The sequence below is a fragment of the Mirounga angustirostris genome, unplaced genomic scaffold (assembly GCF_029215605.1).
Source record: "Mirounga angustirostris isolate CCGP_5_RB_7025 unplaced genomic scaffold, mMirAng1.0.hap1 SCAF_11, whole genome shotgun sequence".
NCBI classification, from domain to species: domain Eukaryota; kingdom Metazoa; phylum Chordata; class Mammalia; order Carnivora; family Phocidae; genus Mirounga; species Mirounga angustirostris.
Genome location: NW_026991719.1, coordinates 87,238,277 through 87,254,258, shown reverse-complemented (window position 1 = coordinate 87,254,258; position 15,982 = coordinate 87,238,277). Strand labels below are relative to the sequence as shown.

The following is a 15,982-nucleotide window of genomic DNA, read 5'->3' as shown; positions in this document are numbered from 1 at the left end:
GAATTTGAAACTCCTCCGACAAGAATTACACCAATGATCAAACAGGCCATGAGGTATGAAAATTCTCCCCTGGGAATACACAGTCCTTTAAAAGAACTGAGAGAAATGGAAAGAGTTTGCCTGGAAGGAGCTTCTCTTCTCCTCGATGGACCTTTTCATACGTTTCTGGGAACAAGGGTATTCAAGAAGCAGAGTCGCGATCACTTGGTTCTAGATACTCAAGGAAGGCCAAGGCCTCCTGCTCAAGGACTTGGAACATTTTCCACATTCAGTGAGGCCAAGTCCAGGGATGGGGAGCTCCTGGGAGAAGGAAGGAGCTGTCTTCCAGGAAAATCCCACAGGAAAATCTGTCTCTTGAACAGGGGAGGGCATAGTGTAAGTCAGATTATGTGACGCGTCTGCCCCAGCCCCTGCCACATTTCCCCATTTCACGTAGAACAAAGCCGAAGTCCTTATAGTGGCTACAGGTCTTCCCCTCTTTACCCCACTTCACATCCTGGCTTCTCCCCTGCTCCCCAAACATAACAGACACACTCCTGCCTCAGGGCCTTTGCACTGGCTCTTCCCTCTCTGACACCCTCCCTCCTTTCAGTCTTTCTTTAGTTGCCACCTTCTCAATGAGGCTAACTCTGGCCAGGCTATTAAAAGCACCCCTATGCCCAGCACTCCAGGACCCGGTTTATCCTGATCCACTTTCTATCCTTTGATAACCTTCGTCTACTTCCAGTATGCCATATAATTACATATTTATCATGTTTATTGTTAAGACGTGTCTCTTTCCACGAGAACATAAACTCCAATGGGATTTCTTTTTTTTTTTTTTAAAGATTTTATTTATTTATTTGAGAGAGAGAGAATGAAAGACAGAGAGCATGAGAGGGAGGAGGGTCAGAGGGAGAAGCAGACTCCCCGCTGAGCAGGGAGCCCGATGCGGGACTCGATCCCGGGACTCCAGGATCGTGACCTGAGCCGAAGGCAGTCGCTTAACCAACTGAGCCACCCAGGCGCCCCTCCAATGGGATTTCTGTCATTCATTGTTGCATATTTGGTGCCTTGAAGAGTGCCTGGTGCATAGTAGACACTCGATAACAAATATTCATTGATTGAATGAAATAATAAAAATCTGCTGGCCCCCAGGGTTATCAAATGAGTGAGCTCTGTCTTGATCCTGGAGGAGCTCTGGACTCCCTCACAAAACTGGGCTACCTGTTCTAGGGTACAAAGATATTCACTAGAAGCAGAGCAAACACTTCTGGAGGGCCAGGCTGAAAGAACCCCAACACACCCTCGATGGGGTTGAAAGGACTTACCTCATTTTGGTGTGGTGGTGGAGGGTCAAGGGTGGAGTTGGGTGGGGGAGGGGGATGCAATGGACCACTGAACTTGGAGGAGAGACAAACTAAACGTCATTAGGGACCAGACACGTTTCAAGATGTGAGCTGGAGAGGGGAGCATCTCGAGGAAGACCTGCCCTGGACTTCGGGAGGGAGCATTCCAAATGCTTCCAGAGCTAGCGAGAGGGTGCTGTTCCATCCCAAGTGTGCTAAATCTGCCTTTGAAGAGGAGGGAGGGGCGCTGGGGACAGGTGGGATTTGGGAGAACGAGAAAGACGAGTGAGATGAAGAACATTTTAAACCAAGAGAGGGCCTGGAAGAGATGGAGGCAGAGATAGAGCAGACCACACAAGGCAAGGAGAGAGAGAGAGCGAGCAAGAGAGTACACAGGTCCATTTGGGAGGAGACAGCCAAGGTCACCAAAGCAGAAGACAACCCATGGAATTTAGAGCCTTCACCTTTATCCTCTTATTCCTTATCAACACGTCTATGCAAAGAGGTGTGTGTGTGGTGTGTGTGTGTGGTAGGGGTGAGGAGGGGAAAAGTCACCATGATTACTCCCGTGTACAGATGGTGGGAGTCCCCTGACACTCCTTTCTTTCTCTCTCTTGCCAGAATCCACAATGGCAGGTTCCCTTCCTCAACCCATGAGCCAGGGATTCAGATTTTCTTCTCCTCAGGTTTTTTTTTTTTTTTTTTTTTTTTTTGGTGGAGTAGGGTATGGAGACGTGGGAAACAAGACCTGGCTCACACTGTGCTTATCTCAGAGTGTTTTTTTTTTTTTTTTCAAGAGTGTTCTTTTAATGGCTTCTTTGGTTCTCATCGCTCACTGGGTCTGTCCCCCTGCACTGTAAGTCAAAGACCAAGGGGCTTTGGTGAGGGGAGTAGAAAGGGGGAGGAAGGTGAGGTGAGCTCTTGAAGAAGGCTGTTCTCTGTTCACATCACTAGAGAAGGCTAAGCCAGAGAGTGTGAGGGACCCTGGGGCCCTGGCAGGGCTGGCCTCTGAAGTCCTGGGTAGCCAGGAGCCCTGGCCAGGGCTGTTCTGCCTGAAGGGCCTCCCTCTCAGGGCCAGAGAGGACCATGGTAGCCCTATGCCACTGGTAGGGCAGGGGAGGGGTCAGTGCTCAGCTCCTGCCAAGGCCCAAGAGGCCCCTGTTACCTGATGAGTTCTATGAACCTCTCCCTGGGGGCTTCACTCACGTCCTCCTCATTAATAGCCACAATCTGGTCACCAGCCAGGAGCTTGTCCTCAGAGGGGCCTCCTGCAGAGGAGAGGAGAGAGGCATGAGGGCTTGGGGCCACTGCTGGGAAAGCGCAGGTCTGGGCAGGAGTCACCAGTGCCTGAGGGAGCTGAAGTGGGGACCGTAGAGCCCGCAGGAAAGAGTGCAGGCCACGCGGGCTGGTGGTGGATGTTGTTTGGGCCACGGCTGCCTGTGCCAGACAGAGGGCAGAAGATCGAAGAAAGAGGATAGCTCGGACCTCCTGTGGCTGCCAGTGGTGTGGGAGCAAGAAGTCCCAAGCCCAGGCCTGGCCCTCAGACCAGGTGAATATGTACTTTCCTGGCTGGGTTCTAAAGAGGGACACGGGTTTCCCTTTCGCCAGGAGGGATCTGCTGAGGCCCGAGGGATGACTTCCAGACTACTGAAGGGGGTATAGATGAAGCGAGGAGCGACAAGGAATCTTCTTACCTGAGCAACATTCCTACTCGCTGGTCAGGAATGGTTTAGGCAGTCACTTGCCTGAAGTCGGGGGGATGGACTAAAAGACCCAGAGGGTTTATCTTCTCTCATCTCTGAGAGATGCCACTCTTCAGTAGGTGAGGGGAACAAGAACAGACCCCAAATCACGGATAGTTGGAAATTTGCTTCCTGTCCTTCCCAACTCCACTGTCGAGGTTAAGAAAGCAGGGCTGTCTGAGGGCCATACCTTCCTGGTTTGGGTAAAGAATGGGGGTCGAGGGGCACCACAGGGTGTGCTGAATCTGGTGTTTAGCCAGGACATCGGAGAAAAGCTTTTCGGAGATTCAGGGAGAATGAGTGGAATTCAGGGAGAATGAGGCCTGACTCAAGCCCCAAAGAAATGTTTACTGACAGGTCCCACTCTCAAACCAGGCTTGACTCCCGTTTGCGCCTGCCTTCAAGGGCTGGATCCCAACTGTTCCCTCTTTCTACAAAGAAGTGTGCTATGCCAACACCAGAAGCAAGAACATACAGAACACCTCTGTCACCTGAGCGTGGCCTGGTGGTGGTTCTGGAGCGTGGGGCCTGTGTGCTGAGGGGGCCGACGTGGCTCGGCCAGCGAGACTCACCACTCCGCCTGCATTGGTGGCCAAGTGTCCTGATAGCACAGTGACTTCAGGGGCAGGGAACGGGGGGGGGGGGGGGGAGGCGGGGGAGGCCCCACTCTTGGCAGCCAGCCAGACCTGAACTCCAATTCCAAATCTGCAACTCACTGGTTGTGTGACCTCGTCTCTCTTTGCTCCTTTGGAAAATGGGAAAATCACAGTACCTCCACCTCATAAGGACACAGGGCGGATACAGGAGATGATGAGTGTACAGCACTTTAGACGGTTGATTGATGTCGGTATGAATTCGCTAGACGGTAGTTATTATCCTCCAAGGGGGCAATTCCTTCAACTCATTTCATTCCTTCTATGTCCTCCTGCCAACATGCCAATCTTTTGGTAGAGAGGCCACTCTACCCCTTCCCCACTCCCTCCCTTCCTCCCTTCCTTCCTTTTAATGGAAGCGGTCTTCGTGAAACCGAACTCTTGACGGCAGTGGTGGGCGTCAATCTACTACCACTTTCCCGGAATGCTGTGCTGGCTGGCCCTACCGTGACTGGTCCTCCATAGGATGCCTCTTGTCTTCTGTCTTATCTCAAATACAGAACCAAAGCCTCTGCCCTTAAGAGCCTCCTGGGCCAGAAGCAGCGATCTGGATCAGCCTACGTCTTTTATAGGGCTGTGCCTGCCAACCCCATGATTTTTGTGTGGCTCTCACCTGTGGCTCTCCTTTGTCCCCACTCCTCCAACTCCGCCTCTTCATTTTCACATGGCTTAAAGCTGACCCCCTTGTCTAGGCTCCCTTCAGCCCTGTAAATCCTGTCTCCCTTGAGGCCAAAAGCAGGGGCTCTGGGTGGCCTGCTACTAAGTTTTTCCCAATTCCTCTTACCCAGGACAGATTTGATTTCTGATCAGGGACTCAAGAACCTTCCACCAGACTGCATGACTGACTCGGGAGCCTGAGGTCAGCCACGAACTCCTGTACTGGATTGTTTTTTTCTTTATGCCCTCTAGTTGAAAAGGGAGCTTACAAAAATCTTTTTTTTTCTTTTCCTTTGAGGATTGCAAAATTCATCAAATTTCTGCCAGACCAGTTTGTACTTGGGCTGCTCCTCTTGACTGAGTGAGAAACTGTTGTAAACATCTAAAGCCTCGGGCCCAGCAAGTCAGGAATAAAGCTTCTTTCTGTTCATCTTTTCTGTCAATGCCTAGCAGATGTGGAACGAAACGGCGCTTAGACCATTGCCCATTTCATTCATGAGGGCAGGATTCCACAGTTCAAGTGGGGGCTTTCACTTATCCACTCCCACCTGGTCCCATTCAAGCCCCACTTCTCCCGCATCGGCATCAGACAGACCCAGCCAGGTCCAAATCCTGGCTCTGCTGCCTCCTACCTGAGTGCCCCTGGACAAGTCATTTCTCTTCCTCTATGCCTCAGTTTCCTCATCTGGTTAAATGGGGAGGACGACTCACCTTGCAGGCTTGGCTGGGAGGAATAAACAAGATGAGGAAAGCACACAGTAGGCACTTAATCAATGGCAGCTCTCGTTACTGCCACCGTGGCATTTGGAAATTTCATTCCCCGCCCCCCCTCCTCTCCCACCTATGGTCCGTGTCCTGATTCCAGCCGTCAGTGGGTGACCTTTCTCGTGAGTGGGTACCAGTCTCCACAGCCTGATGGTTAGGTGCTTGGGGACAGGGCCTGCGTCTTGTCCTTCCCTACCATCTTGCTGTGCTTAGAGTAGGCAATCTATAAATATAAATACTTGTTGAATGGAATTGAATAGACATTTGTCATCCAAGGCAGTCTGGCTCTTTTATGAAGGTTCTACGCACAGGGAGCCTTCATTAAGACCGAGACTCTGCTAAACCATCAACTGCGGCCTCTGTCTTGGCCCCAGGAAGCCTCAGTGGTTTGCGTCGATCGCTCTGAAAGCCCAGCTCCCTCGCACGGTCCTTAGCTGGCGAGTCTTTACCCCGCTCTTCATGAATTCCTTGGGGCCACCACAGTGAACGGGGGATCCCTGCTCTTTGGGAAGATGGGTGGATGCTGGGGGGAAAGGAGCCGGGGCCGGGGGGGGGACACTGTGAGGAACACCTACCTGGCCTCACAGATCGCACCACCACGGGCCGCTCATTGCCAGCCACGAAGCCAAAGCCATATATAGGGTCTCGGCGAATGGTCACTTGTCGCCACGTCTCTGTTGGCAGCTGCTCCCATTCCATAGCATTTGCGCTCTCTTCCTGCATCACATGACCGAGGGAAGGGGAAGATGGGAGCAAAACAAGATGCAAAGGCGACTAAGCCTCAGAACCAGCTGGGAGGGGGCACGGATGAGGGTGCTGGCCATGGCACGCGGGAGCTCCTCCGCTTGGCTTCCCAGGTCCTCTAGAACCAGCAGAGGCAACAACGGCCCTCATAGCTCAGTTTGGAGAAAGAGGAGTCTGGCAAGGAAAAGCCCACTGTCTACAGGGCCAGAGCCAACGGGAAAAAACAAAACAAAACAAAACAAAACAAAAACAACTGTTGCCACAGAACTTGACATCAGAGTCAGCCCTTTCCTCCAAGATACTGGGACTCTAGAAGGAGCCCAAATGCAGGCATGTTATTCTGAAGGTTAACCGCTGAACTGGCTGTCGACTCCCTAGGGGAAACCAAAACCTCGGGGAAGGCAGCAGGACATAGGCAAGCAAGTGAGGGAAGGAATGCGAAGGTGCTTCAGAACAGCCCTTCATGAAGTCCTTGTGCGATTTTATTTATTTATTTATTTTTTAAACAGTGAGCTATTTTTTTTAAAGATTTTATTTATTTATTTGAGAGAGAGAATGAGAGAGAGAGAGCAGGAGAGGGGGGAGGGTCAGAGGGAGAAGCAGACTCCCCGCCGAGCAGGGAGCCCGATGCGGGACTCGATCCTGGGACTCCAGGATCATGACCTGAGCCGAAGGCAGTCGCTCAACCAACTGAGCCACCCAGGCGCCCCAAGAGACTCTTTTTTTTTTTTTTTTTAAAGATTTATTTATTTATTTATTTGAGAGAGAGAGAATGAGAGACAGAGAGCAGGAGAGGGGGGAGGGTCAGAGGGAGAAGCAGACTCCCCGCCGAGCAGGGAGCCCGATGCGGGACTCGATCCCGGGACTCCAGGATCATGACCTGAGCCGAAGGCAGTCGCTCAACCAACTGAGCCACCCAGGCGCCCCCTTGTGCGATTTTAAACTCTGATCTCCCTTAGGTTCTATATAAAAACGATGAGATGGCGGATGTAAACAAATGTGCTCATGCGGAGGACCACTACCGTACACAATCGGACGTAATGCCAACTTACTTCAGGTAATGGGACAACTGGAAAATGGCTCCTATGGGCAAGCAGGGGAGCTGTGTCTCGTGGCTGCCGGCAGACGTGAACCCCAATGGGCTGCGAGACCTCGCCGCCCCAGTACCTGGGAGAGACTGCAGACAGCTCTCCCGATGCTCACAGAGGGAGTTGTTGAAGCTTAGAAAAATTAACATGAGGACTTTAGAATGGTTCTGCAGCTAGGGCCAGGGTGAGGGCACGGGGACCGTGGGGCTTGGGAGGGCACCGGTGCCAGAGGCAGGGAAGGAGGTAAAGAGGGCAATGAATGGCCAACAGGCGGGGCGGGGCAGCTGGAGGTGGAAGAGAGGGCACCAGAGCCAAGAGGCTCACAGAGCCTTAGCTCCCGGACTTGGCACCGCTCAAGGCCCACGCAAGTTCTGATCTAACAAATGGGGTTGAGTTCCCTAGCCTCGGTGTGTGTATCCCAGAAAACTACGGTTCCAGGCAGGGCCCTTGGGAACAAGATTCAGAGGGGCAGGAGATGATTAATCAAACTTGTATAAGGTTCGTAAAAGAGGTGGGAGGTTCTAACACCAGGAGAGTGATTGTTGGCTAGCTCAGGATACCGCATTCCTCAGTTGCAAACGGTTTCAAGAGATTAGGCTGTTTATCAGGACACAAATTCGATAATTAGACTTTAGGACTATTTATCGGGGGGGGGGGTGTGGCGGGAGATTTAGAGTAATTGTACAAAAGAGAAAGTCATAGTCTGGGGCTTGTCTCGCTCATAGAAGGACTCAGGAAGGAAGACAGACCACGGCTGCCTTAATGGGTCACATCAACTCCGGCTGCCCCCAACCAAGCCGGCTTGGGGGGCGGGTGGTGTCTGTCGCCCCTTAGGGAGGCAGAGGGGGCTGGCCAGGATGCGGTCAGGCCCCCTGAAGGCAAATTCAGAAACTGGCTCCTGCCCTCCCGCGCTGGTAGGACAAATGGTCATTTTTCAATGGGGAGTCACTCAGAAGCTGGACAGGGGCGGGCCAGTGTCCTAAGATAGGCACCCTCCCAGGACAGGGCCCTGATGAGGGTGGCCCCAGGCTGGCACCTCTCTCATTTCTGCGCCTCGTGGCAGGCAGGAGCTTGGCCTCGAAGGGAGCCAGAGAACGTCTTTCCTGCAGCTGCCATCTTGCCTCACTCCCGGCGCTGCTTCCGAAATGAGCCCCTTGCTTTCCTGTCTCCCATCCTATTGGCACCGAAAGAGCCTCTTCTTGGGGTAACACCAGCTCATTTCTGACATGGGCCCCAGCCAGTGCAGGCTGGAGGATGAGAGCCCGTGGGGCTGTGCGTGGGGAGCAGGGACACTCGAGAGGAACACCCAGGCGTATGTTCCAGTACTTGGAACGCTGTCCTGAGCTCAGGGTCCCCTGGCCACTGCAGGCTCAATTTTGCTGCCTTTTTCTTTTTCTGAAGCTGGGCACACTTTAGCCTCCGCTGGGCCGAAGGCATCGCCAATAATGATGCAAAGAAACGCTCCTGGAGCCAGAGGAACCAACAGGCTAAGAGCCTTCTGTGACACAAGTGTTTTGCTTTCCTGTTTTGACTCGTGGTCATCCATCAACAAGTATTTATTGATTGCCTACTCAGAGCTTCGAGGGACACACAAGTTACAGATCTCTGCCCTCAAACAGCTTCCAATCTAGCATGGGGGAGGAAAGAGAGGTGTACACGGAACAGGAGAATTAGAGTGGTAACTGAGAATAGTATCGAAAGTCCATAATTAAGGTCTAACTTGTGTTAGACATGGGCAGCCCCATCTTCGCCCAGGGAATCCAACTACTTCTCCTAGAGCTGCAGACATGTCTCCAGGTTGGGCCTGAAGCACATGCGTCCCTGCGCTGTCCCTAACTGAGCTGGACTAACTGTCCCCAACTAGACCCTCCCCTCCCCTCCCCCCCGCCTATCAGCAAGCAGCCTTTGCCTCCCACTGCCTGAGCCTTCCCAAGTTATCTCCCTTTAGGGAAGAAACACCTCCATTAACAGACCAGAAGGCCGTTTTACAATGCAAATGGAAGTGGGCCCTTCCCTCCTGGGTCTGCACCTTTCAGGGACCGTAGCTCAGTCTCTCTGAAATTTTTGCTAAGTGCCTGGAGACTTGGGAGTGACAATGAAAGCAAGCGGGTGATGGATGACAGGAGCTCAGCTGTCCACGGGTCACGTGCCTTCCCTCCTGGGGGTGGGAGGGGGGAAGGCAATTTCACTTTGAAAGATGTTTGGTTTCTGGTCCCTTCCAACAGGGCAACCCGGAACAAAATCATGAAGCAGCTGAAGCTTGTGGTCCTCCCTGCCCCCCCCCAGCTTCATTTCTGGGACCTGTTCTGTGTTTCCAGATGCACGCAATGCCTTTGTTCTGACCCCTGCCTACCCAAGGCCCACAAAGGTTGTTCCCTACCCCGCTCCAGGCTTGCCCCCTCTAGTCAGTCACCTGGGTAAAAGTCTAGCTTGTCTTTTCTGCCTAATGATAATGACACTTTATAGCCAAGTGCTTCTTTTCATTTTTACACCCATTACCTCATCCGGGAAAAGGTGCTTTCACATCCATTATCTCCTCGCAGTCTCTAACTATCCTGCCAAAGAGGCTTGGTGACTTCTCCTCCTCCATCCCAGCCTCCAAGCTAGGTGACGATGTAGGGACCCATGGAGGCTAAGCATATTAGCAGCCCAGCTGGAGCTAAATCTCTCCCGGATGGGGCCCTCCATCCTGGCGCCCCCACCCCAACTGCCTACAGCCACTCAGGGTCCTGGACCCTCTGGCTGTTCAGTCCTCACCGCAGTGCTGTGCCAGCCCCGAGGCCAGCAGCACTCCACGTCCTGGCTGAGTCTGGAAGGCCGGCCCCCGTCCTAATTAACCTGTCTCTGATCCTGCACTCAGCGTTGTTGGGAGAATGAAATGAGATCATGGCTACAGACGCACTTTGGAAGGTTAAACGCATCACACAGATGTAGAGGCGGTAACATTACTGGTAGCCTCAGTCGGGGTGGCTGGAGGGGCAGGGAGAGGGAGCCCAAGGTAAACTCCACCCACTTCCCCGCAGCCCAGGCCCGCCCCCCATCAGCTCCTTGCCTGCAAGGGGCAGCCCCACAGTGGACGCTGTCCCCTCACTCCCCAGGCAGCTCCGTCCCTGATCCAGCTATCAGATGGCCTGGCTCTCCGCGGCCGTCCTGATACTAGGACAGGACATGGCTAAGGGACAGGTGAACTGAGAAGAAGACGGATTGCTTCGGAGCTAATGCTCTCTCCCGGGCACTTCTGGGCAGGAAGATAGAAATGTCACAGCTAGATTCCCAGGCATCAGCTTTCGGCTCTCCATCTCTCCTTGCCTTTGGCTCCTTTTTCTTTACATTTGGTTGGCTCCTTGGGGAGTCTTGTCACTCCCCTCGCAACTGGCAGGGTTTGGAGCCGTGTGGGGCCAATTAGCCCTCTGATTCCAATCACAGGAGCCAGACTCTTCCAGAAGCTCCAGAGATCCAGCATGGCAGCTGGGCTGCCAGAAGACGCCATCAATTCCTGGTGTCGGGGATGGGAGCCCCGTCCCTGGGGCTCTGAAGCAGCTGCTCTGGGTGCCCTCTTGTAAGGAGCTTGGACATAAACTCTTCTTCTTGTGAAGGGGACTTGCTTTGGCTAGCTACTCCTCTCCAGCAGTGCTGCTCAGACTTGCACACGCATATGAATCACCTAGGGGTGTTGCTACGATGATTCCGATGCAGCAGGTCTGGAGTACTGACTGAGATTCTAGCAAATTCCAGGGTGCGGCCCATGCTGCTGGTCCACAGACCACACTTGGAGAAGCAAGGATGTAAAAAGAACGTGATTCTCAGACAATGGGAAGGTCACAATCAGGTGGGAGGACAGAGGGGCTTTTATTCCACTGGGTTATGGCATTGAAGGTCCCCGTTAAAACACAAATGCTTTCTTGGAAAAAGGACACATAAAGTCATGCCAACAAAGGACTCACTGGCTGAATCCGATTTATCCCAAGAGGGATATGAAATAGGACAAGTAAGGTTGCATTAGGGAAAAGGAGAGGAACATCTGGACAGGGTGGGCATTACTTAGCCCCACTGAAGAGTTTGGTCAGCAGAAGGACAGTCTGAGGAGTTGAGACATCCGAGATTAAGGCGAGGAGGATGAAGAAAGAGAGGACAGTGCAGAAAACAACATTGTCCACATATCGCCTCACTCCGGCCCCACAATGACCCATTTTACAGATGAGGAAACTGAGCTATGGGAGGAGAGATCAAGCAACTCCTTTTCCTACACCATTTCTGCCAAGAACCTGTGGCCTCAGCAGATGCCCAGCAGGTGACGTCGAGGAGACCGGATGAAAGGATTCAGCAGACCCCTCCTCCACAAGTGAAATGAAACATGCCTCTGTGCTGTCACAGCGGCCTCCCTTGAGTCACCCCAAAGGAGGGGACATGCTGGAGACCTCAGAACCGACTTCCCACATGCCTCTAAGTCCACCCTCCCATACGGGGGACTCGGCTCATGGGGCCTCGCTATGGGCCTGTTAACTTCAGTCATCACCGGAAGGAAGTCCGTTCGCCTCCGGTTGTCCCTCAGACACCCACACTCTCCTGTCCCCACAGTGGTTTGTTCACGCACTAATGCCACTCTTCTCTTCCCTTCCAACCCTTCCATTGTGCCCTCTGGAACTCTTGGTCAACAGCAAATTCTCCTACGTAGCCAATTTCGTCTCTGAAAGTGCCCTTCACTCTTCTTTCCCAACGAAGGTCTCATTTGTTCCTTGAGGAATAAACATCACTGACCCACCAGGCCTCTCAAATGGAAGCTGGGTTGGGTTTGTTTTTTTTTTTTTTTTCTCACACTCAAATCTCAAGACTTTCAGGAACCGCACATGGGGGTAGGTGTCCTCCTTGCTTGCCAATGCCTCCTCCAGGCCAGTACTCTTCTTTCCTTTTGCCAGAAATCCTGATCCTTTGAGGACCACACCTGCCGCCCACCTCTACCACCCCGTTTCCCTCCTCACTGCTCTCTACAGCTTCCTGGGCAGCCCCCACATTCACCGAGGACATCAGTTCCTGGTCACATGTGATCTTCCCATCGACTCCAATCCTTTTTATTTTATCATGGTAAAATATAACATTAACATGAAAGGTACCATTTTACTCATTTTTTCAGGGTACACAGTTCAGTGGCATTGAGTTTATCAAATTGTTGGGCAACCATCACCACCACCCGTCTCCAGAACCTTCTCATCATGCCAGACTGACACTCTGGACCTATGAAACCCCAACTCCCCGTTCCCCTCTCCCCTCCCCCAGCCCCCAGCAACTACCATTCTACTTTCTGCATCTATGAATTTGCCTATTCTAGGAACCTCATATAAGTGGACGCATATGACATTTGTCCCTTTCTAACTGGCTTATTTCACCTAGCATAATGTCATCTGTGTCGTAGCATGGGTCGGAATTCCCTTCCTCTTAAAGTTTCAATAATATCCCATTTGTGGGGCGCCTGGGTGGCTCAGTCGGTTGAGCGTCTGCCTTTGGCTCAGGTCATGATCCCAGGGTCCTGGGATGGAGTCCCGTGTCAGGCTCTCTGCTCAGTATGGAGTCTGCTTGTCCCTCTCCCTCAGTCCCTGCCCCCCTCACTTGTGCTCTCTCTCTCTCTCTCTCAAATAAATAAATAAAATCTTAAAAAAATAAATAATATTCCATTTGTATATACGTGCCACATTTTATTCGTGTGTCAACGGACACTTGGGTTGCTCCCACCTTTTGGTTCTTGTGGATAAAGCTGCTATGAACATGAGTGTGCAAGTATCTGTTTGAGTCCCTGCCTTCATGTCTTTCAGGGTAGATACCCACAAGTGGCATTGCTGGATCAGATGGCAATTCTAGGTCGAATTCTTTAAGGAATTGTTCTATAATTTTCTAGGGCGGCTGTGCCATTTTATACTCTTAGCCACAATGCAAACAGGTTCTGATTTCTCCACACCCCTGCCAACACTTGGTGCTATTCTGTTTTTTTGATGATAGCTGTCCTAGCGGGTGTGCCCACTCCAATTCTTGATATCATCGTTGGTGAGTTGAGCATGCACATGGTGATGGGGAGGCCTCCAACAATTGCTTCCTCCACTCAGTCACTCACTCCATCGTCACACCTAGAATTGGGGTGCACCACCTCCCCTGTCTCCCTCGCCAACATCCCATTCACTGCTACCCTGTTCATCCTGCCAGTTTCCCTCCACAGGACTCCCACTGCAGGCACACTCAGAAGCATCGTGATCACTGATTCACTTCCCACTTTGTACTCCCTTTTTCCTGGAAATCTCTTCCTCGCGTCTTTGCATTGGCAGGTTGACTGTGTCATCCTTCAGGTCTCCACTTAAATGTCACCTCCTCCGAGAGCCTTCCCCGAACCTTTCTCCTAGTTATTTACTTTCCTACTGTCCCCCAAGCTCCTTTTTATCTTCATTTCCCTTCATGTTCAAATTAGAGCTTCTGGTCTACCCTTATGATTATTCTCTTGCACCCACCTTCAACTCCCTTCCTTCCTTCTCCCTTGGCTACTCTTGCCTTGCAAAACCTCATTCCTTGACGAACTCAACCATATGCATTCCCCATGCCTGCATCCAAGTAGCTGAAGGCAGCTGGAGGAAAACCACACAACTGGGTCCAAGGCTTTCACTTGATATTCACCGTCTCCAACTTGGTGTGGGCTCTCAATGCTGTCTGGCCACCACTTTCTCATTCTCTAAGATGACTATATCAAAGCTCCTCCTCTCTCCTCGATCTTCTGCACTTGCCCATTGGCCCTGACAAGCCTCAGCTGATGACCTTACCCCGTATGTGATTGAGAAAACACGAACCATCAAATGAGAGCTCCCCGCTTCATCTTACCAACACCACATCTATACTCCACCCCGCCTACATCCATACCCATGATTCCTCCCCCCCCCCCCAGTGAAATGGAGAATGTTTCTTTTCTTCTGCCAATGGCAGGTCTCTCCATTTATGCTCTGGTGCCATCCTCATCTCATCTTCTCAAGGATTTTGCTCCTTTGGGCATTCACTCTCTTCCCTAAATCATCAAGCTTTCTGCCTCTCTGGAATCATGCTAGCCTGCTGATGGAAATCACCCGTTCTTAAGAAAATAAACAGAAACCACCTCCCTCCACTCCATGGTCCCCTTACACTGTCCCTTTGTCCTGCTCCCCTTCACAGCAAAACTGCTCAAGACTTTGCTACACGTATTATCTCTACTTCGTCATCTCCCACTTGCCTCTCGATCCACTATAATCTGACTTCCACATCCATTACTCCACAGAGTTGCCCTTGTTAGGGTCACCAATAGCCTTCAAGGTCATCTCTCAGTTCTCATCTTACTCAACTTCTCCCTGGCTTTGGGCAGAGTTGGCCGGTCCCTTGAGGTGCTCTCCTCTCTTGACTTCTGTGACGATCTCCTGAGTCTCCAAGGACCTCTCTGCCTGCTTTTTTCTTTGTCTCTGTTGTGGGCTTCTCCCCTGCTACTTAATCACTAGATATTGCCGTGCTTCCCAACTCAGTCCCAGGCCTTCCCTCCTCTGCTCTCTTTTCAGGTGATCTCACCAGTCCCCTGGCTTTAAGTACAACCTATATGCACACAATCCCACATTGGCCTTCTACCACCACCTCCTTTGTAAGCTCCCAAACTCTTATATTCCAACGATCTATTCTGACATCTCTGCTTTGGCGACTCACAGGGATCTCAAACTTAGCATGTCCCAAACTGAACTCTTGATTTTTTTTTCCCTCTCCAGCCTAGGCCTTGCTCAGCCTTCCTCATCTCAGTACATGGCACCATCATCTCTTTAATTACTCAAGCCAGAAACCACAGAGTTATTCTGGAGTCCTGTCTCTCCTTTTCCGTCACCACCCCTTCCCCTGCCCCCAACAGTGAATCCCTCAGTAAGTCTTGGCAGCTTTTCCTTCACAATCTGCCCAACTCTCGCCATCTCTATGGCTATCACCCCGTTCAAGCAACCATCATCTCTCCCCTGGATTCTGACAGCAGCCTCCTTCTTGGTCTCCCCATGGAGATAATGCCAAGTCCAAATCAGATCCTGTTGCTCCCTGGCTTAAAACCCCACAGACCTCTCCCGCTACAAGCCAGTAACATCCAGATTCTTCTCTCCTGGCCTATGAGAGGCCCTGTGTGGTCTCCTCCTCCTGCTCTCCTTGCCAGACCCCTCTCGGGCTAGTCCTACTCTTGCCTGGTACAGTCTGGCCCCACTGGCCTTTTCTCAGTTTCTGAACACATCAAGTTCTTTGCCACCTTAAGGCCTTCCTGCTTGGTATTCCTTTTTCCTCTGGAAACCTCTTTCCCCATTCTCCACATGGCTGATCTTCCACCCTTCAGGTCTCCACTCAAATGTCACCTCCTCACAGAGGTCTTCCCTGAGAACTCTGGCTTGGCTCTCCCCATTGCTACAGCCTGTTCATTTCCTTCAGGAGACTCATCACGATCTATATTCATTTATGTGATTATTTGTCTATAAAGACTATTGACTAGGTTTCTTTTGTTCAACATCGTGTCTCCACCACCTAGTATGGTACCTGGCACCTAGTAGGTGATTAATAAATATTCTCTTAATGGATCGATGGATGCACGGGTAGGAGTGATTTTGAGGCGTACAGATCACGATCCTCTGGCCAGTTCTGTCTCAGTCTGTGGAAGAACGGTTTCTGAATGGGGAGTCTGGCCGGCGGGAGAAACTCCTTAACGTCTCTGGCCAAAGACAAAGACAGGGAGGGAACAGAATGAAAGGAAAAGTCCGGGAGGGCTACGATCTAAGAAGAGATGGAAGCTGGCATGGCTCCAGTCCTTTTAGGGGCATGAGGGTGGGAAATCTAACAGTTATTCCTTCTCAGGGAAGGGGAATGTTTCATTCAAGGGCAAACAACTCTTCTTTCAGAATGGCCAGAGGTCCAGGGGGTGGGAAGGATGACTTTGGATAGCCCTTGTCACTTCTGGCAGTCTCGGGGTAGGAGATCTAGTTATTTTTCCAAGG

At 51.7% G+C, this 15,982-nt stretch overlaps 1 protein-coding gene across 3 annotated transcripts in view; it reads right to left on the bottom strand.

Annotated features, from left to right (window-relative positions):
* Positions 1 to 15,982, bottom strand: part of FRMPD3 (FERM and PDZ domain containing 3) — a 125,665-nt gene that overhangs the window by 53,730 nt on the left and 55,953 nt on the right. Inside the window, exons 1-2 of one of the 3 annotated variants that reach the window (XM_045881182.3) lie at positions 5,721 to 5,868; positions 2,494 to 2,596 (exon numbers count right to left, since the gene is read on the bottom strand). The exons of 1 other annotated variant lie outside the window; for it this stretch is intronic. In XM_045881182.3, coding sequence (XP_045737138.3) covers positions 2,494 to 2,596; positions 5,721 to 5,868 — 251 coding nt within the window. Of the gene's footprint in view, positions 1 to 2,493; positions 2,597 to 5,720; positions 5,869 to 15,982 lie in introns of those variants that run through there. One more of the 3 variants, XM_064574452.1, reaches the window with a different exon arrangement.